General features: G+C 48.7%; 1 protein-coding gene across 1 annotated transcript in view; it reads right to left on the bottom strand.

Annotated features, from left to right (window-relative positions):
- Positions 1 to 20,842, bottom strand: part of LOC120524857 (formin-like protein 3) — a 60,545-nt gene extending 39,703 nt beyond the window's left edge. The window contains 1 exon segment of the mRNA XM_039746653.1: positions 20,201 to 20,842. Coding sequence (XP_039602587.1) covers positions 20,201 to 20,314 — 114 coding nt within the window. The 5' untranslated portion in view covers positions 20,315 to 20,842.
- Between the last annotated feature and the right edge of the window lie 1,037 nt (positions 20,843 to 21,879).

A 21,879-nucleotide genomic window follows, 5' to 3' on the forward strand; every position in this document is an offset into this window, starting at 1 on the left:
TGCATTCAAATTTTGGCCACAGTTGGTCTTCAATACAAGGCGGCAGGGCGCAGAGACGGAGCGGTGGAGTTCAAGCTGCTTTTCTTAACCCACGAGCAGCGACATTCTGTTCACGCAGGAGTCACCTGGGATGCCAACATAACACATTTTAGTTCTATATTATATAGCGCCTTTGCCATGCTCAAGATGAGGCTGTGACTCGGTAGCCTGGGTCAGCCCGTGATTCATTTAATTTTGAGGCAAAGAAGCATTGGTGCTTGGCCTGGCTTCTTGGCAAGATAACTGGCTGACCGCCCTGAAGGTTTCATATGGCCCGAACTATTCATTGGGACAGCAATCATGTGACTGCATGTGCCAGGTGATGACAGCTACCCGCTCAGACGCTGGCACCTTACCCCTTTCCCCAGAACACAGAGGAGAGGGCGCCGTAGTGCCCAGCCTGATTTTGGCGCTCTCAGTTGTGGAGTGCAGCCTCTTTAGCACAGTGGGTGGAGTCTCAATGCATGCATAGGAGTTTTGCAGCATCGAGATTGCATATGTATGAGACTGATTAGCATAATCCATGTATGGGCGTTTCAGGGTGGCATTGGAGGCATGTTCACATTTGCATATTTATTAGGTGATTGTGACTCTCAAAAGTAAATTGCATTAAAATGCAAGTACGGCAAGTTTAATATTTAATTTTTTTTTATGCGCACCCATTTTTCGCCATTTGAATATTTTCACACTTGATTCCATGACAGTTTTATCAATGAGACCCCCGAAATCTAAACAAAACATTCGTTTTAAATTTTTAATAGCATTTAAATAACCAAAGTTTATTACACCGGCTTTATATTTAAACTTTAATCAGGAGCCGCCCACATCGAAATAAACTGTTTGGTCAATGGCGTTCAAGTCCTAGAGTTGTGGGTGGGAAGGCCGAGGTAAAGATGGAAGGTTGTGTGACAAATCGAATGGGGAAGTGCGGTGCCGAGGACAAAGAAGGAGAGACTGGAAACTCCACTGAGCGTGTGCGGCACAGAGTGGGAGCAACACTCGTTTGTAAGTGCAGATGTACGAGTTTCGAATGAACTCGCAATGCCCCGTGCTTGAGCATTCTCCGATACGGCAGTGAAGTGTGGACCCTCAATGGACAAACCCAAAAGGCGGCTAGAGAGCTGCACAACAAACTGCCACCGAATCTGGCTGGGAATAAAACATCGTGGACTCATCTCAGTAGTCGGGGAAGGTTGGGAAGCAGACATTGGTACAACACCCACCACACGACGAAACAGCTCAGGATTCAGAGCACTCCCAGTACCAGTGGACAGGCCGGCCGTGATATCCAGCAACCTCGAGGGGATCCCACGAACCCTCAGGATGTCCCACAGGGCGGCTTGATCAACAGAGTCGAACGCTTTACGAAAATCAACAAAGGCGGCAAAGAAACTCTACCGATATTCACATTTGCGCTCCATGAGAACCCTCAGTGCCAAGATGCTGTCGATGGTAGACTTCTTAGGCGTAAAACCAGACTGCTCCAGTCACTGGTAGGTGAGCAAGTGATCACGGATCCTATTGAGGACCACCCTAGTGAGGACCTTACCCGGCACCGAGAGCAGTGTTATCCTCCTGTAGTTGCCCCAATCCAGGCAATCACCCTTCCCTTTCCAGATAGAGACTACAAATCCCGTTTACCAGTCAGTTGGGATGATGCCCGTCTCCCAAATGTAATCAGATTGTTTGCAATACCACAAACGAAACAATATACAAGCAAGTCAAGCTGGAGCCATCACAAGACATGGTAGGAACCCATTAGGAAATACGCACAGCACGAACCGTCAGAGAGGTCATCCAATAAAATGAGACTGGCAACACATCAGCACCGCAATCTGAGAAAAAGGTGTGCCGGTTTGGGGGAAGTGGCGGACACTTGTTCACAATCACACAAAGTCTGCCACTTAACAGACAGCCAATTGTGTGGCCGACCAACGAGGATGAAGTGTACGTGTTAACAGCCCTACTTATTAGGCCTATTATGGACAGTGCCGTGCACCGGTGCCCACTGGTTGAAAACCCCCCAGATTCTCACTAAGAGCTCTGGCACCCCGTTGTACTGGCAGAAAAACTGCAGTGAGATTTATAAAATTTACAAGCAAGGACCAGGAGGAAGAATAAGGTCAAAAAACTAAGAAAGGATCAAAAGGAAGATCGTCAAAGCCAAAAGGCTCACCGATAAACAAGTCAGAGTTAATATCACAACACCGGAGTCACCAAATCTTTTGCAAGGACTGCCAAGTTTATCAATTCTTCCAGCCCTTGTTTTATTGCCCAGAAACTCACATTTACCTAAACTGTAATTTTGTTCAGCAGTAGAATATAAAAGGTGCATGGGTGAACGTGGTCTCGAGCGGAGGGTTTCTGTGCCAGTGCCGCCTCCACCCCAATACTGTCACCATTCCAATGGGGTGTTACACCATCTTCAGTTGAGAGCATTAGGAAAAAATGGGTACTTCCTGTGCTTCAGGAGTCCATGCTAATTTTTTTTGGGAATTTTGTTAGGAGCGATTACCGTAACTAAAACTCTTTATGAATTTTCCACAGAGATCTGTAGATCCTACAAAATGTTAGATCGACTTTAACACTTTCTGACATTTTCCACTTTTAACATCGCAGGCACCTTAGACTCTGGCGCCCGTCCAGGGTTTGTTCCTGCCTTGTGCCCTGTGCTAGCTGGGATTGGCACCAGCAGACTCTCACGACCCTCTTCAGGATTGAACGGGTTTGAAAGTAATTGACTGGCCTTAGACCGACCCCCAATTTTGTAGAATTTCATATTGTAAGAATAATACCGGCCTGCAGGAGATTCACATTTCTCTCATTTTTGAAAGAGATGATTAGCCGGGAGGTGCGTCGGTACGTCAGACGTGCTAAACACGAGTGCCCGTGGCTGAAGTAAAAAAAGATTGGAATGTCATCAATATAAAAGTGAACGGAAATCTTTAAATCTCAAATGACTGAAAAGCTGGTGGTGCGTTCTTAAACCCAAAAGGGGCATCACCCAAACATACATGCAGTCCTGTGCTGGTGTTAAATAATAACAATAATAAATACATCTATTTATATAGTGCCTTTCTCATACAGTCCTCTGACAGTGCTAAATAATAACAATAATACATAATAATAAATACAGTAATAATAGACTTATTTAAATATTGCCCTACTTGTACAGTCCTGTGCTGGTGTTAAATAATAATAATAATAATACGCTTATTTATATAGTGCCTTCCTCATACAGTCCTGTGATGGTGTTAAATATTAATAATAATAATAATAATAACAAGTTTTATTGATATGGCTCTTTTCTCATACAGTCCTGTACTTGTGTTCAATAAATAATAATACTACATTGTATTTATATAGCGCCTGTCCTGCACTGGTGTTGAGGACAGTAGTTTTCCATTCCTTTTTTCTTTCCGTATTCTAACTAAACCCTAAAATTAAACCCTAATTTAGAGAAAATGGGGGGTGTGACTTGATTAAAAAGGAAAAGACAATAAAGAAGAGGGTCAGTCGGTCAGTCAGCCATTTTCTAACCTGCTTTGACCTGAAGTGGGTCTTGGGGGGTCTGCTGCAGTCTGTCCCAGCTAGCGTAGGGCACTGTGGTGATATGGGTCCACAGCTCGTTGAGTAAAGGCCATTTTTAAATAAATAATCAATGTGCTCGCGGCTTAGCGAGGGGACGTTGGGCCATAGTGAGCCGCGGGCGATCCGTAGGGTGTGGGCGTTTCTCACCTAGTGCACAGGTGAGGAACTGCCCACATTCATGATTGTCTCGCGGCTAATGCTGCAGCTGCTGTGGCCCTCGTCATTTTAAAAAGAAGCGCGAGTCGGTTAAAGAGGAAGAAAGAAACGTTCGGAGGAAAAAAGAAATGGAGAGAGAAAGAAGGAAAGGAGAGGACGGAGGTTACCGGGAGCAGGAGAGGAAGCAGACGGTGCGTGAGTGTGGTGAGCGCGCGATCGAGCGCTCGTGGACAGCTGCATGGAAGCTGGGTGTTAGGCCGACACCCTCGTGTTGGTGTTGATGTCGCTCCGCTGGCGATCAGGTAGCGGAGTGACCAGGGAAGGCGACTGGCCGCATGAAGGCAGCGGAAGTCGGGAGACTTGGTGGTGGGAATCCCCAACGTGAGCGACCTGGCCGTTGTGGGAAACCAAGTTCTCCGGGACTGGGATGAGTGCCATACCGAAGCCAGGGATCGGGAGGTCTCCAGTCTCGTGCGTGTGTTTCAGGAGGGCAGCTGCAGAGAGCGTCTTGCCTGCTGCGATGCCCAAACGGGATAAGCAGGTGAGACGCTAACAGATTTGTTGATTGGTTTTAAGACTGCTTCCTAAAAAGATTTTAACCTCTCGTTTTTAAGGATTGTTTTTTCTATATATTGGTTTTACTCCCACGTTCTTTTATGGGTTATTTATTTAATGAACTATGAAGATCTGCACTATTTATGAACACTGTTTTTGTTTTGTTGACTGATTTTAAATAAAAGCACTATTGCACTTTTTGTATACCACCCCTTGCTCAATTGTTTATTTGCCTCCATTGACTAGCTCACTCGGCAACATTATCGACGGTGTTGGGTTCAAGGGTTCCCAAACATCAAAGGGAGTGTGGAGCCAGAACCCACATCGTCACAGGCACAAGACAGGAGCAAACCTCTGGCCAGACGCCAGCCCATTGCAGGGCACACACACACACCATCACACACCCCCCAGTGCCAATTTAGGATCGCCAATTCACCTCCGATGTGAGGAGACCACACAGACATGGGGAGAACACGCAGACTCCACGCACGCAGGGAGGGCCCGGGATGTGAACGCTGGTCTCCTTTCTGTGAGGCAGCAGCACTGCCACTGCGCCACCGCGCCACCAGTAGTAGATGGTATTTGTTAGTAACAGTTACTGGATTTAGATCTCTGATAAGCAAAAATGATGTGTTGGCCGACAGGAAACCCAAGAAAAATGAAAGTAAAAAGGGCGAGTTTGAAATCGGGAGCAGGACAGGCCAAGCGCAGAGCGCGGCGAGGGAAATTCATTTAAAGTCTGTGAGGCAATTTAAAGACCACCTTTACTGAACTGAACGGATCGTCAGCCTCACCAAGACTGAAGCACTGCACCCCTCCCACCATTTTGAAAATCACTGCCATAACATAACAGAAAACTATTAAAAAGAAAGACAACAGAAAAGAAGAAGAAGAAATGAAAAAAAAAAAAAAGTGTTGTGAGAGCCGCACGGATAAAAATACCCGCTCGCTACACGTCACCCCAAAAGGAAACCACAGACTGCGGTGTGCTGCTGCCATCATGACGAGAGCTGAAAGAAGCCAACAAATGGAACGAGGGGGGCCGCTGTGCTGTCTGTGTGTGTGTGTGTGTGTGTACGATTAACCACAAAACCGGAAAAAAAAAATATGAGCTGGAGGGCACCAACACGAGACAGCCCATCTCAGACAATCTGCCCACCTTCATCATCTGTCATTTTCCACTTTACTGTACAGCTTCCACTCCATTGATGCCCCCTCGGTCCACCAGCCATTTTCTTTAACATGAGGGTTTGGGTCGCAGGGCAGAGTCATTGAGCTTAAGGCAGGAAGGACACCTGGATGGGGTGGCAGCCCACCACACGGCCCAATTCAGCACCCCCAGTCCACCCAAACTGCATATCTTTGGACTGTGGAATTAAACCGGGGGCACCAATACTCACAAGGACAGATGTGGAGGAGAAGATGCCAACTCTGCACAGGGCACGTGAACGCAGGTCTCTTTGTTATGAGGCTGCAGCACTACCCACCACTGTGCCACCCACACCTTAGTGTCCCCCTCTAAAACCCCCACAAACTCGATGACAGGAGACACCCAACCTTGGCTTTTACATTATATAGCGCCTTTCACATGGTGCTGCACAGGGTGGGCCTTTCGATACCCAGAAGTCCAACCATCTCATTTAGTCCTTCTGATGACCACTAGGGGGCACTCAGACAGAGGCTGCCAGTTCGGTGCTCTTTTACTGGCAGGACGAGCCCCCCACGTTAATATGCTTACTGATGGGCTTATTTATAGCCTCAAATGGGATTTGGCCATTACGCAAGCCACAACGCGCTGAGCTGGGCAGTGAGTGGCAAGGAGCGAGCTGCCAAAATCCAATTGCTGGGCTTCCTGATGCGAAGAATCAAAGGAAATGGGTGGGAAAGGGGGCGGGAAGGGGTTTGTGGAGCTGCATGCACCTGGCCGTCGTCTGGGGGAGCGTGGCAGGCTGTCCAGCTCCATGTGCCGATGCCCATGTGGGATGTGTGGAGGAGGCAGGCTGGCATGGGGCAGGCCGCACTGCTGCTCACCCCTGGATGACTCTTTCCTGCCTGAGGGGGCCCAGCTGCCTTCTGCGCCAATCAAAGTAAATTGCCTTTGACGGGCCACACAAGCCGAGGCCCAGATTAGCCCTGCAGCTCAGCGGCCACCCGGCGTGAAGGCACAGCAAGTGACGCCCCTCTGGAAACCTCGCTAGTGGTGAGACCAACTAATCCAGCATGGCATCACCCGAGGGGTCAATGGAGGTCTGCGCCCCCGCCAACAACACCTTTCATTCAAACAAAAGGAAACAAGCAGCATTATGGGCTGGCGGGGCAGACGAACATCAATGGCTTGCCATGAAAGGGGCAACCAATGCACCTGTGAATGAACCTTCTCTGTGGCCCAACCCACAAGTCCGGAGCCTCCAATCAAAAACCGAGTCTTCAGCCCCTCCTCCGAGGTGAACCATCTGGCAATGGTGGCATCACATTAACCGCCCCTGCAGGCCCACCGTAGAACTTCCTCAACAAGCCGGGTGGGCTGCTCTGCGTTCTTTCAGATGACGACAGTCCACCTTCAGTCCTCAGGGACCTGAACATCCAACCTGGACAGGCCTTCCTCTACAACCTGATGCAGCTCCACTCACAAAGCTGGCAAACTGCAGTATCTCGCACTACCAAGGAAGGGCACATCCACCAACATAACTGCCACCCCACCGGTCATTCAGCTGTCTCACCGTCCCACCGTCACCAACACTCCGTCGCTCCCACCCGTTTCTCTTGCCTGGTCTCCTCTGCTCTCCCGCCACCAGTGCTGACAACACTTCAGTCCTGACCCTCACCATGACAGTGACGTCGTCACCACGAGACCACAACATCATCAAAGGAAATGAGAGATGAGACGAGGAAGAACTTGGCTGAAACGTCCCAATCGGAAGAGGGTGACTATGGCATTTCTAATTCTCTGGGACTCCATGGCACCACAGTGAGAGACTGTGACTCAAACGGAGGACATTTGGAATGGGATGGGTCAGGCTGCTCAAGTGACGCCAGGGGCACAGAGACGACTCAGTGAAGAAGTCACAGAGGATCTCAGAAGAACATCTGAGGAAATGAAGGTCTTTCCAGCCCCAGGTAAGATAGACAGATAGATACTGTAGATATGAAAGGCACTATATGAGAGACAGACAGACCAAGAGACACGCACACGAAGGGCACGATAGGACAGACAGACAAAGGGCACTATAGGACAGACAGACAGGCAGACAAAGACATAGGCTGATGAAACAACTTTGTCCCCAAAGGTAAGCCACACTTTAGCGAAGCTCAACTCGAGAATTTCGCACACCGGTGCTCGGGACTCAATGACACTTTAAAGAGATGGAGAAGAAACTGGACGAGGGGTGCACAGCGGGCTCACCACTTGGTATCCAAGAACATCATCAATGCCCAGCTGGCACTGGCAAGGATGGAGCCTTCTGGAATAACGACAGACGAGTCAGAAGTCAAACTGTCAGGAGGACACAAGGCCCTGGAGGTCTGGCGGGTGACGGTGGGCACATCAGGCCCACAGCCCGTTTCTGGTTGCACTTCCGTGAATCCCAGTGGATTGAGTTTTGCGTTTTTTGAACACCAGCAGAGAAAGACTCTTTAAAGTCAAAGTGAAAACAGATCTCTGCAGAGGGGTCTAGAGGAGTTGCAAACACGATCTCAGAAGTATTCAAAGTGTCAGCGTTCATGAGATGGCGGCCATGACACCCTTCAGCCGGTGTGTACAGACCATTCTTCTTTATCAAACTGTATCAGGTGTCATGGTGGCTGTGAATGCACATCCTTTGTCAAGTCCGGCCACAAACTCTCCGCTGGACTGAGATCTCCACTCTGACTCGGCCACTCCAGGACGTTCACCTTGCCATTTTGTAGCCATTCCTGTGTGGCGAGCTCATCGTCCTTTCTCAAGGTGCAGGTTCCTTTTGGACCACATCAGGATTTCTCCACAGTTTGTTTCATTCATTTGACCCTCACACTGGCACACCCCGATGGTTATGAAGGTCAACGTTTGTCTCATCAGAACACGAAACCTTCTTCCAGCAAACTTCAGAGTCTCCCATGCCAAGGTCAATAAAATAAAAATTCAGTGCACTACGGGGAAGTGAAAACCTTCAAAGGGCAAATACTTTTTGGATGACACGGAGCTGCTTATGTGGAGATGTGTTGCTGACCCGTCATTATTGCAGAAGCCAGGAATTCTGCACTGTTCCAGAATATTCTTCAGGAGGGTATCTGGCCATGTGAACCGATGCCGATACGTCATTGGGATATGCAGCCAAAAAAAAAAATAAAGTCAACAACTGAATGGCTCAGAAGATCAGCAGCTGCCAGCCCAAGCCAGAGGAGAGGACCCGAAATGAGCAAATCGACCCAAGTGACCGGCGCATCTGAACTGTGGCAGTTCTGGCATGAAGAGTCAACTCTGATTCCTCAGCTGTGGCGTGAAAGACCGGGATCAAACCAGAGGAAGGGTTTAGTTGAGATTACTGTTGCTTAAGGTGCTGCAACCAAATAGTGAAACTGGGGGGGCAATTACTTTTTCACATCGGACAAATTCCTCGAATTAAAAAGTGAAACTGGGGGGGCAATTACTTTTTCACATCGGACAAATTCCTCGAATTAAAAAAAGTAAAGACTTGAGTGTTCACTCGGGCTCCCTTTCTCTATTATGGCATTTTGTCCAAAGGTCTGAGGCCACTCGTCATCCAAAATAGGAGAGATTTGGAAGGGGGTAATTACTTTCTCACATCTGGCTGACAAACAATTCTATATACAGAAGGGGGGGGGGAGGTCATGATGGCCCTGTTCTCCCCAGGCCCAACAACAGGCCAGCCACACAAAAGGAGACTTGTGAGCAAAGTGTGAGGAAGCGCGACAATCTGGGAGCAGAGCTGAGGTTCCTGGTCCGCCTCCAGCTGCTGGGAGAGGAAACGAGTGCCGAAATGGAGGAACTGGGCGGCTGCTGACATATTTTTCCTCCAAAATGCGGCTGCCCAGAGAGAGCAAAGAAACGGCTCAAAAAGCCCTGCTCAGATTACAGCCCGACACAGGCTCCAGAGAGCCCGCCACCCAATCCGGAGGCAGTTACGAGTTTGGGGGCCGACCCCGAGAGGAAGAGCAGGCGGCACACAAAGACGACCAAAAGACACGGGGCCTGCAAGGCACCAGAGGGCTGTGGAACGAGACCCCGGCCAGGTAAACCGTAGAGCCAGGTAATGGATGACAGGGTAAGTAAGGGAAGACACCGAAAAAAAGGCCAATTAGCGGAATGAATCAAAATATGTGGGCAAGCAGACTGGCAAGGTCAGCCGGCATGGAGCCACAAATAAGTGAAATCTGACTGGATCAGCCCATATGGAGGAAATGACAGCGCGACATCAATGCTGCTACAGAAACGGAAGATCTGGCAAGATCAACCCAGCCAAAGGTCTTGCAGGTCGGGGTGGGAATGACATTGATGAGAAAGGATCAGCCCCCAGAGATATACGGGCTTAAATCTGGCGGGATCAGCCCACTGAACCTCAAGCCTAAAAATCGGAGGACATTCAACATGGTGCATTAAACAAAGATAACGGAGAAAGGGACAACTCCATCTCACAGGGTCAACCAGAAGTGAATGACGACACTTAAAACCATTCCACAGGTGACAATTCGGGCATCACGGCACATCACAGGATCATCCCCTTGAATCTGAAAAGCAGGAGCAGTGACAAAATATGGGAAATGGAACCAACTGTATCATAAACGTTGTAAGTCGTCTGCCTTGGATAAAAGCATCGGCCAAAATAAGTCAAATGTTTCGACTGGAGCGGATCCCTCCTCACCGTCACTCGATTTCATATAGTGCCTTTCATTATGAGCCCTATCCTAACAGCAAAGGGGCAAGAAGATAAAGTGAGACCCTCCTTGCCCTCTCTTCTATAGGTAGATTGGAATCATTCACTTAGTATAGCGCCTTTCATGATGGACGCCACAAAAAATAAAAAAACAAAGATAAAGGAAAAAGGGCCAACTCCAACTCACAGGATCACCCAGAAGTGAATGACGACACTAAAACCAGGGCAGACCCAGTCAGGGTCGGCCATGCCACAGGTGAGCATTCGGGCATCACGGCACCTCACAGAATTTGAAAATTATACAGCAGGGAGAAAATATGTGGTTTCTAAAACAGCCCAGAGCTTTGTCACAGGATTAGTCGCCCTAAAAAAGAAGCTAAAGGCACGACATTTCTCACAGGATCAGTCTGTTGAGCTCTAATGGGATCGGCCGTTTTAAAAACCGGAAATCGGTCATTCCAGACAGAGCCAAAGGTGATCTCCCCGGATCACACGCGCCAGAAAACATGGCACAAGAACGCAACATCTCACAGGATCAACCCTAAGTCGGTTATGAAACTGAAAAACCATGGAAAGATCCAGAAAGATCAACCTTCCTATAGATGGTGGTGCAGTCACTCAACATCTCACAAGATCAGCCCACTAAACACCAGGGAACACCCAATTAAAGCTGCCATTTTGTAGATGAGGGTACAACCATACGATATCTTACATGTCTGGCTATTCCAAAGGTGGTGGTACAAACATACGATATCTCACAGGGTCAGTCCACTAAATCACAAAAGCACCAACAGAGCAGGTCCAATGAGTGAATGAGCATTAAAAAACATGCAACATCTCCCAGGATCAGCCACTCCAAAGATGGTGGGCACAAACATGTGTCACTTGATGAGTCCACCAGAATTCTAAACTTCAAAGCTTGAGATCCACATCTCTGACCATGGAGATCCACACTGGTGACATCTCCAAAGATCAGCCCAGCCTCTGGAGTGGTGGTTGTGCCCATAAAACATGAAAAAAAGTTAAAATTTTGGGTGCCCACTCATTCCTGAGGTTAAGCCACTGAGTCGAGTTGACCCAAGTGTCCCCTTAAGGTGTCCCAGCTTCTCTTAAGATGGTATGATGCCGTCACAGTTGGCGTCTCATCTGCGATTTCGCCACGAGGTCTCTGACCACAAACACTCACCTTGCCTGTTATTTTTCTCAATGAATTTCAAAATGCGACAGACCTGACCATACGGGAGGAAGGGCGGGTGGTGGGGCTTCCCATCGAGTCCCCCATGGAGAACAGGTGGTTGTGCGACCAGCAAACTTACAAGATCAGTCATTCTAAAGAAGAAGAAGAAGACACGCAAGATCTCACTGGACCAGTCCACCGAATCGTGAAACGAAACCCAGGAGGACAGGCAATGGCAATTCTAAAAAGGTCCCAACCCCATCTCACAGGATCAGCCACTCCGTAAACAAAGCTAGAAGAGCACATCTCACAAGGAGATGCCAGTTTCGAAGGGGGCATCTCCAGCTTTTAGTGGGCTGATGCTCTGACACCGTTCAGGCATCCAAAATCTTTGGAGCGGCTGGTCACACTGGCTCTGCTCCAGTGCTGGAATCCGAATCGAAGAGGACCTTCTACTTTAGGAATGTCACATCCTGGGAGACACCACATGACATTGGAAGGTCAAGTGAGAACCAAAGGAGATCTTGTGGAATTGGGACGTTCCCAAAGAATGGCGTTGCCTTCGGGTTTGATCCTATGCTACGAGAGAGAGCCAAAGGATCAGTTCTGTCAAAGTGCAAAATGAGCCCACCGAGGTAATGCAGGAGCTCCGCACCTCCAAAGATGGCAGCGCACACGGGATCAGGCCGCCGAATTTCAAACCTAAAACAAGGGAGATTCAAAAATACAAATGGCTCCAAATGTAACGCTAAAGGAACACGGAGGATAGGATGTAGGAGTGGAGCCAAAGGGATCAGACATTTCAAAAAAATAAATAAACAAACAAGGATTGGGCCCCATGTCATTATGAGCTGAACCCATGAGAGATCCAATGGGATCAGCCATTTCAAAGATGGTGGCATCTCGCAGGATCAGCCCACTGAATTATAAAACTAAAGCCAGGGATACTCCAGCGAGCTCGGCCGTTTTAAAAAAAAAAAACAAATGGAGGCACAGGCAGCTGACATTTCACAGGATCAGCCATTTCAAAGAAGGGGATAAGCGCGTCCGATATCCTGCAGACATCCATTAAATTGTGGAAATAAATCCAAGGAATTTCAAATGAGATCTACAGTAGCATTCCACAGGTTGAAGCACAAATATGCAATAGGACTGTAAATTCCATGGAGGTGACACTGTGTCACCAGATCAGCCCACTGCATTACGAGCCAAGCAGCAGCAGAGGTCCCTCTAGACCTTCATCTGGGATAATGGAGGTCCACACGTGACGCCTAACAGGATCAGCCCTGCCAATGGACAACGCCAATATATCCATCCATCATCCAACCCGCTATATCCTAACTACAGGGTCACGGGGGTCTGCTGGAGCCAATCCCAGCCAACACAGGGCGCAAGGCAGGAAACAAACCCTGGGTAGGGCGGCAGCCCACCGCACACCCACACACACCAGGGACAATTTTAGGATCGCCAATCCACCTAACCCGCATGTCTTTGAACTGTGGGAGGAAACCCACGCAGACAGGGGAGAACATGCAAACTCCACGCAGGGAGGACCCGGGAAGTGAAGCCAGGTCTTCTTAATGCGAGGCAGCAGCGCTACCCACTGCGCCACCATGCAGCCCAACCCCAACATACGCACAGGAAAAGGAGATGAAGGCTACAGGCACACCAGGTAAGTGGCAGTCGGGCCTCCTAATTACAATCTGAAATGTTACAATTTGGGTGACCAGAGGGTCACGACAAGATCAGATTCTTCAACTATAAAAACTACAAGCATCTCACAGGATCAGCCATTCGAAAGACAAAGATGGTGGACATCGCACGGGATCGGCCCACTGAATCATGAAACTCAAACCCGGAGAGAGCCAATGGGTGCTTCCGTAAAGCCCTCAAAGATGCCCATCTCAGATCATCAGGCGGAGAACCAATGGGAACGGCCATTTCCAAGAATGTGGTCTAACCCACAAATGTAGAAGACTACAAGACAGATTGTGGGGTCACAGACATGTGACATTTCATGGAAGTAGGCATACGCATGTCAAATCTCACAGGATCAGCCCATGGCGTGAACCATTGTAAGAACCGCAACACAGACGTGCAACATCTTGCAGGATGGGCCATTTCAGAGGAGGTGGTACACACGTGAGATCTTCAGGAGATCCTGGGAGATGTGCCAGGATGCGGATCTCCTGGAGACAAAGATCTCGGAGGAATGTCTCCCGCTTTTAGCCTCATAATTAAGTGGGCTGATCCTGTGAGACTATTCAAGCCCCACCATTGGAATGGCTGGTCCCACTTTTGTGAAATCTCCCATGAAATTTAAGGTCAAGTGATATCTCAGTGCAACCGTATGATCTCTCGAGGAATGAAGACGAAGGCTGCAGGCACACGACCGAGTCAATGACAGGATTGGGCTCTTTGGGTATGAAGATACAAGCATCTTCCAAGATCGGCCAAGCTAAAGATGAAGATACTGGCATGCAACATCTGACAGGATCAGCCCAGCGGATCATAAAATTGAAGAAAAAAAAAAAAATAATCAGAGAACATCCACCAGGGTCAGCCATTTTGAAAGGTTGTGATACAGACACGCAGCGTCTCACAGAGTCGACCCACTGGACTACAAACAGGAGTTGAGGGTCAGCAGCACGGGTTGCCCCTTATGACGTGGAGTCCAACCGAAAGCACGAATCCAACTCTGTCCTAAAGCCCCACCATTTTCAGGGTGGGATTAAAGCCCACAGTCCATTTACTGCCATTCAGTATGGGATCAGCCGAGGCCTGGCACTACCTTACCAGAATCTGGAAAAGGGAAGGCGATAAAGCCAGTCAGGATGCCAGCCAACACACACACACACCCCTTGGATTGGACGATTCCTATTCAGCTGCTCAGTTATGGCCACGTTGGGCCTCCAAGTTGGCTTCTTAACTGTGGCTTACTTAGCAAACGGATTGGGATTAAAGTCACAAAGCAATCCATAAGGAGCACTGGACACGCCAGGAAGCGTAAACTGAGCCATCAAATCCCCACTGACAGACGACCTTTCACAGGGTACCTTTCTGGGTTAAGCCAAAGTCCTTTCTTGGCAAATGCAAAGGGACACAATAGGAGTCACATGGCACAGCGCAAGGTTACAACAGAAGCAGAGAAACGCCACACCGCTGGAGGAACTGGTGTCAGCAGTGGGATTCACACCACCTCCTCATTTTATATAGCGCCTTTCATGGTGAAACTACAGTCCTTTACTCAGACAGCATGGCACATGTATTTTTGTCTTTTTTCGGACTCCAAACCCTGAGGTTGTGGGTTCAAATGCCACGACCGACACGGACACCGTGTGACCCGGAGCAAGTCACTCGAGCCGCCTCTGCTCCAACGGGAAATGGAACCAATCGCATCATAAATATTGTAAGTTGTCTGCCTTGGATAAAAGCGTCGGCCAAAATAAGTCAAATGTTTCTGGAGCCGATCCCTCCTCACCGTCACTCGGTTTCATATAGTGCCCTTCATCGTGAGCCCTATCCTGACAGCAAAAGGGCAAGAAGATAAAGCGAGACCCTCCTTCCCCTCTCTTCTGTAGGTAGATTGAAATCATTTGCTCAGTATAGCGCCTTTCATGATGGATGCTAAAGGAAAAAGGGCCAACTCCAGCTCACAGGATCAACCAGAAGTGAATGACAACACTAAAAGGAGGGCAGATCCAGCAGGGTCGGCCATGCCACAGGTGAACATTTGGGCATCATGGCATCTCACAGGATCATCCCCTTGAATTTGAAAAGCATTGAGAAAATATGTGGCTTCTAAAACATCCCACAGCTTTGTCACGGGATCGGTCGCCCTAAAGAAGAAGCTAAAGGCACAGCATTTCTCACAGGATCAGTCTGTTGAGCTCTAATGGGATCCGCCATTAAAAACACACAGTCTCACGGGATTGGTCATTCCAGACACAGCCAAAGATATTGGACATCATCATTGGAGAAAACAGGCAACATCTCACAGGATCAACCCTAACTCAGTTATGAAACTAAAAAAACATGGAAAGACCCAGAAAGATCAGTCTTCCTGAAGATGGCGGTGCAGTCATTCAACACCTCACAGGATCAGCCCACTAAACACCAGGGAACTCCCAATAAGAGCTGCCATTTCACAGATGAAGGTACAACCACATGATATCTTACATGCCTGGCCATTCCAAAGGTGGTGGTACAAACATACGATATTTCACAGGGTCAGTCCTACGCCGCCGACCAGTAGCAGTCCACTCAATGCTTCATATAGTGCCTTTCAAAAGACAGAATTTGAGTCAGGCAGCACAGTGCAAGTCGTAATAGAAGCAGAAGAACACTAAACTATCGAGGTAACTCGTGTCAGCGGTGGGATTCAAACCACCCGCTTGGCTTTATATAGTGTACATAGCTTACTCCTCGCTGCAGTTTTCGAATGAAAGCTTTATCAGAGTTTCATATAGCGCCTTTCCTCATTAACCATATCCTAACCTCACAGCAAAAAGGACAGAAAGTTAAAGTGAGGCCCTCTGTGTCCTCTCCTCTGCGCTGTGCAAACAGATCTGAATCATTCACTCAGTGTAGTGCTTTGCATGATGAACGATACAAAAAAATATATCAGATTAGTGCAGTGCTACGATAGTCAGAACATGGACAGGGGCAGAACAAGCATCACCATCACCAAGCTCACCCAGTGCTCCATATAGTGCCTTTCATGACAAAGAATTTAAGTCAGACAGCAAAGTCCAAGTGACAGGAGTAGCAGGGGAAACGCCACACTGTCGGGGCAACTTGTGTCAGCGGTGGGATTCAAACCACCCACTTGGCTTTATATAGCGTCTTTCATGGTGAAACCAAAAGGCCTTAACTCAGACGGCAAGCTGCATCAACAGGAGCAATTGACTCCTCACTGCAGTTTTCAAATGGAAGCCTTAACCATGTTTCATATAGCACCTTTCCTGATTAACCCTATCCTAACCTCACATGCATCCATTAACCAACCTACTATATCCTAACTACAGGGTCACGGGGGTCTGCACAGGGTGCAAGGCAGGAAACAAACCCCGGGCAGGGCGGCAGTTCACCACAGGGCGCACACACACACACGTAGACCCACACACCAAGGACAATTTAGGATTGCCACCCGGAGGAAACCCACGCAGACACTGGGAGAACATGCTCACAGCAAAAGGATGGAAAGTTAAAGCGAGGCCCTCTGTGCCTTCTCCTCTGTATTGCATTGACAGATCTGAATTATTCACTCACAAAGTAGCTAATTCAGACAGTACACTCTAAGTGACAGGAGGAGCAGGAGAACGCCACACTGTTGGGGCAACTTGTGTCAGCGGTGGGATTCAAACTACCCACTTGGCTTTATATAGCGTCTTTCATGGTGAAACCAAAAGGTCTTTACTCAGACGGCAAGCTGCATCAACAGGAACAATTTACTATTCACTGCAGTTTTTAAATGGAAGACTTAACCGCGTTTCATATAGCGCCTTTCCTCACTAACCCTATCCTAACCTCAACTAAAGGATAGAAAGTTAAAGCGAGGCCCTCTGTGCCTTCTCCTCTGTATTGCATAAACAGATCTGAATTATTCACTCAATATAGAGCCTTGCATGGTGAACAGTACAAAAAAAAGCACATTAGTGCAATACTACGATAGTAAGAACATGGACACGGGGAGAACAAGCATCACCAAGCTCATCCAGTGCTCCATATAGTGCCTTTCATGACAAAGAATTTAAGTCAAGACAGCACAGTCCAAGTCACAGGAGGAGCAGGAGAACGCCACATTGTTGGGGCAGCTTGTGTCAGCGGTGGGATTCAAACTACCCACTTGGCTTTATATAGCGTCTTTCATGTTGAAACCAAAAAGACTTCACTCGGGCAGCAGCTGTTCACTCCTCATCGCGGCCTCAACTGCGTTTCATATAGCGCCTTCATCATTAACCCTATCCTAACAGGCATTTATCACAAACAGCAAACCCTCTGTGCCCTCTCCTCTGCATTGCCCAAAGAGATCTGAACCTCTCACTCAGTGTAACGCTTCACCCTGCTCAGTATACAGTCGAGTCCTCACAGTGCTGGGTCTTGTAAAGGGCCATCAGAAACACACAGAGCAGTATGCTCGACCTGAAAGGCGCTATATAAAGCAACACTCAATAACCCAGTGTGAAAACGGGACGGTAGACAGGTTTGCTATTTTATTAGACATAAGTATTCGGGACTCTTTGCTACGGCACTTGAAGTTTGGCTCAGGTCCACCCCATTCTATTGATCATCATGGAGATGTTACTGCGTCTTGGTTGGAGTCCATCTGTGGTCACTCCGATTGACTGGTGGTAGTGGCACGCTGGGTAATTTTTTGAACTTCAAATCCCACTACTGACACCAGTCACCTGACGCGCATCACTTTGAACCAGCTGTGCCTGTCAAGTGTTAAAGGAAGTCACCTTTGATAACGTAAATGTAAAATATGACTGGACGGGATTAGGAAAGGCGCGTAGAAGGTCCAACCGCCGAGTACAACCCAAACCATGAGGTCCAAGAGACGGGATTGTGTCGAGACGCAGTTCTGGGGAGGGCTGCACCATTAAAGATTCCCAAAAGCCCAATGGCATCCATAATTCTTAAGTCAAAGAAGTTTGGAACAAGTAGGACTCTTTCTGGTGTTGGCTGCAAGGTCAAACTGGGCAATCTGTGGAACAGGTAACCAACAAGACAAATGGCACTCTGGAAGAGAACCAGTGTGGAGACAGGAGAAGCTTCCAGAAGGACAACCATCACTTCAACCTGGGCTTTGTGGCAGAGTGGGTGGACAGAGGACACATGGAGGCTCTGTTGGGAGTTTGTAGGAAGGCACCTAAAGGAATGTCAGACTGGGAGAAACAAGATCCTCTGCACTGAAGAAACCACAACTGAGCTGCCCGGCCACATCTGGAGCACACCTGGCACCGCTCATCAGCTGTCCAATGCCAGTCCATTGGTAAAGCATGGTGGTGGCAGCATCACGGACTGGGTCAAGGAAATCCTGAACCGATCGAAGTCATGAGAGGTCCTTAAGTAGAACCTGCTCCGGGCGCTCCGGACCTCAGACTGGGCCAACTGCTCACTAAGCAAAGTGGCGTTGGGACCACCATGGGAATGTGCTGGAGTTACTCAGTCAAAGCCCGGACTTGAACCGAAACCAGAAAATGGCCGTCGGTTGATGGTCTCCATCCAAACCGGCAGAAAGTCCCTCAAATCCAGTTGTGCCGCAAGCTCGTCACATCAGACTGGGATCATCAAAAGTTGTTGAGTAAAGGGGCCGAATGTGTGCAAATGGGAGAGTTCAATTAGTTTTAATACATCTGTGAAAAAATTTGAAAACCCTGTTTTCTCTTTTTCTATTCTGGAGTATTGAGTGGTGCTCGATGAGCGAGAAAATGAATCGAAATAATTTAAAAACACAAAGCTGAAACGGAATACAATGTGAGCAAGTGATGGGATCTGAAGACGCTATATATTGATCCCTGATGGCCACCGCTTTCAAGACCCCCTTCCTTCCAATCATGTACCCCTCATCATAGCCCTTCATTTCTGGTGCTTGGGTTAAACTGGTTGCATTGTGTGAAGGTCTCTTAGGGACCCTCAAAGTGTCCCCGCGCGTCTTAAGGTGTCCCAGCTTCTCTTAAGGTGGTATGACGCCGTCATAGTTCGCCGCGAGGTCTCTGACCACAAACACTCACCTTGCCTGTTTTTTGCTCAATGAATTTCAAAATGACCGGACTATAAGGGAGGTGGGGCTTCCCATCGAGACCCCCGTGGAGGACAGGTGGTGGGCTGCTCTCTCTCTCTCTCTCCTTTTTCTCCGCGCCGTCCGACTTCAAGCAGATCTCGCCTTTCATCCCGTAAGCCAGACGTGTCGCACTTGGAAATGATCGACTGTGGAGGCGCCACGCGGCCGGGTCTGCAGCCGCATGTGGGACTTAAGGGGGCAATCTGGAATGGTCTGCACAACTTCAAAAAACATACCGCGCCGATGTGAGGACCCACTGCAGCCCCCCCAAATGACATCATCAGGACTAGAGAAGGGGACAAGTGGACAGCACTGGACAGAAAGAAAAATGACCACCACAACATTACTGCCCCCCCGACACCACATAACCGAGGGGACTGAGCCCCACCCGAGTGTAAACAACCCCCGCCCACTTTTGGTTCTGTCAAATTCCACACGAGTAGAGGAAGCGCACAAAAGTTAAGCGGCAACTTCTGAAAAACAAATCGGACTCAAAGCAAGCCCCCCCATATTTAGGGAAGGAGTCACCTAACGGTGGGCTCCGAGGGGGTCGGCGGGCGGCACAGTAGCTACGCTCGCGAATCGGACTCCTCCTGAGAACAAAGAGGGCGAAAACGTGCGAACAGCCCTGCGATCACACGCCCAGCTGTTAATGTATTTGGGGGTAATTGTGGGGGGCTACTTTCTTTCATAAAAGTCACAGGGTGCGTGACCCCATCCCCCCACATAGCGCCGCGCACGCAACTTTGTAAATTCCGACACAACTGAAGTGTGAAGAGGACCGTGAGCCCATACACCCCCAAACCGCCGTAGGATTTCAGATTTGCAGACACAGCGAGCGCAGAAGGAAACGCGCAGCCGCTACAAAAAGATTCTCCGCTAGAAATCGGCGTGACCACGGGGGCTGGGCATAGAATCTGGGGGGCTCCGATTACTCTCCCCACGGGTCTCTCCAGACAAAGGCTCCCACGCAGGAATGCGACGCCCCCTATTTACCCATACCCCATCGGTGGTGTGGCTTACCAGCACTAGCGCGAACCTCTCCTCCAGTTCGTACTGCTCGGGCATGGGCAGTTTGAGGGGCAGGATGTGCGGCTTGAGCTCCGTCGACCCATCCACGCTCTCCACGTTCCCCATTTCTCCTCCGGGACGGCGATTTCCTCTCGAAGATCAACAGCTCCTGCGCGTGGAAGGGACGGGCCCTCGCAAGGCGAGTCCAGCTGCGGATGCTGCGCTCCTCACAACTTTCACGATCTCCACTTTTAAACAAATAAAAAAAAATGAAAAGATTTACAAGATACGAATCACTGGAAACCCCGGTGGGGAATGCGAGTACTTTCCACAGATCGCAGGCTCGAAAAAAAGCAAAAAAAAAAACCCGTAAAAAAATAACCACACGCACGCAAGAAAATACTCCACTGGAAAAGAAGGCGACCGTCCGAAGCGACAAAAGAAACTTCGGAACTTTTAAGAGTCCGTTAAAATCCAATGTGGAAGGCGTCCCGGAGCGTGGACAGCGGCTAGTCCTTCAATTCCCCCGCGTGTCCGCAGTCCTCCGCTTCCCATTTCTTTACAGACGTGGCTGCTGAGCGGCTACAATCATGGGATCCTCGCATTAAACCTTCGCTACGGAGCGGTACCGCACATCAGCTCAGCCCTCGGCGTTCCATTCATCACCTCAAAGCGGAGGGGTTGGCCCCGCCTCTTCGAGTTGACCACGCCTTCGGGACGGGCCTGCTGCGGCAGCTGTGAGTGTGATTGGCGAAGTCGCCCGCCATTCATCCTAATACTCGGGCTGCACAAACAAAATCTGACAGATGTCGCCTCCTGGTGGTCGAGTTCCGGAACTTTATATCCTTAACAATGTTAAATTCAGTTCGGTTCCTTTTTGTATGTAAATTCTCAGGTAAAGTGCAGGTGTAAATGTTACACATACAGATACAGGTGTATTTAAACAAAAAGGAAAAAAGCAACATGTCTTGTCAAAATTTCTAAACTGCTATTTTCGCTCTGTCAATCTGGGATATTTAATTTTATAGAAAACATGATTTCGAATAATTTTAGCACAAGGCTGTAACAAAATGTGACAAACGTGAAGGGTCTGAAGACTTTTTGAAGGCGCTCAATATTAAAAAGCTGAGTTGGTGATTAGCGCTGAACCCTGGTGGTCAACACTTTCAAGACCCCCTCATTCTGATCAAGTACCCCTCACCAAAATCCTTTCTTTCTGGTGTTTGGGTTAAACTCTTTGTATTGCCTTAAGGTGTCTCAAAGTGTCCTACGGTCACTTAGGGTCCCCAAAGTGTCTCGAGGTGTCCCAAAGAGCCTTAAGGTGTCCCAGCGTGTCTCTTCTGGTGTTTGAGCCAAACTCACCGAACATAAAACGCAACTGCCGGTTGTTAGGGTGCCTCAAAGTGTCTTAAGGTGTGCCAATGTGTCTTAAAGTGGCATGGTGCCTATTATATTCCACGTCATCACAGTTCACTTCACCACAGCGGTTTTCATGCCATAGACCGCAAACGCTCGTCTGACTGTTAAAATGTGAGTCTTGCACAAAACTGTGAACCACAACATCGAGACCACCTTTGGCTGCGTTCCCCTTTACCCTGTAATGCCCACCCGTAATAGTCTTGCACAAAACTGTGAACCACAACATCAAGACCACCTTTGGCTGCGTTCCCCTTTACCCTGTAATGCCCACC

This window comes from Polypterus senegalus, chromosome 3 (genome assembly GCF_016835505.1).
Source record: "Polypterus senegalus isolate Bchr_013 chromosome 3, ASM1683550v1, whole genome shotgun sequence".
In the NCBI taxonomy this organism is placed as follows: domain Eukaryota; kingdom Metazoa; phylum Chordata; class Cladistia; order Polypteriformes; family Polypteridae; genus Polypterus; species Polypterus senegalus.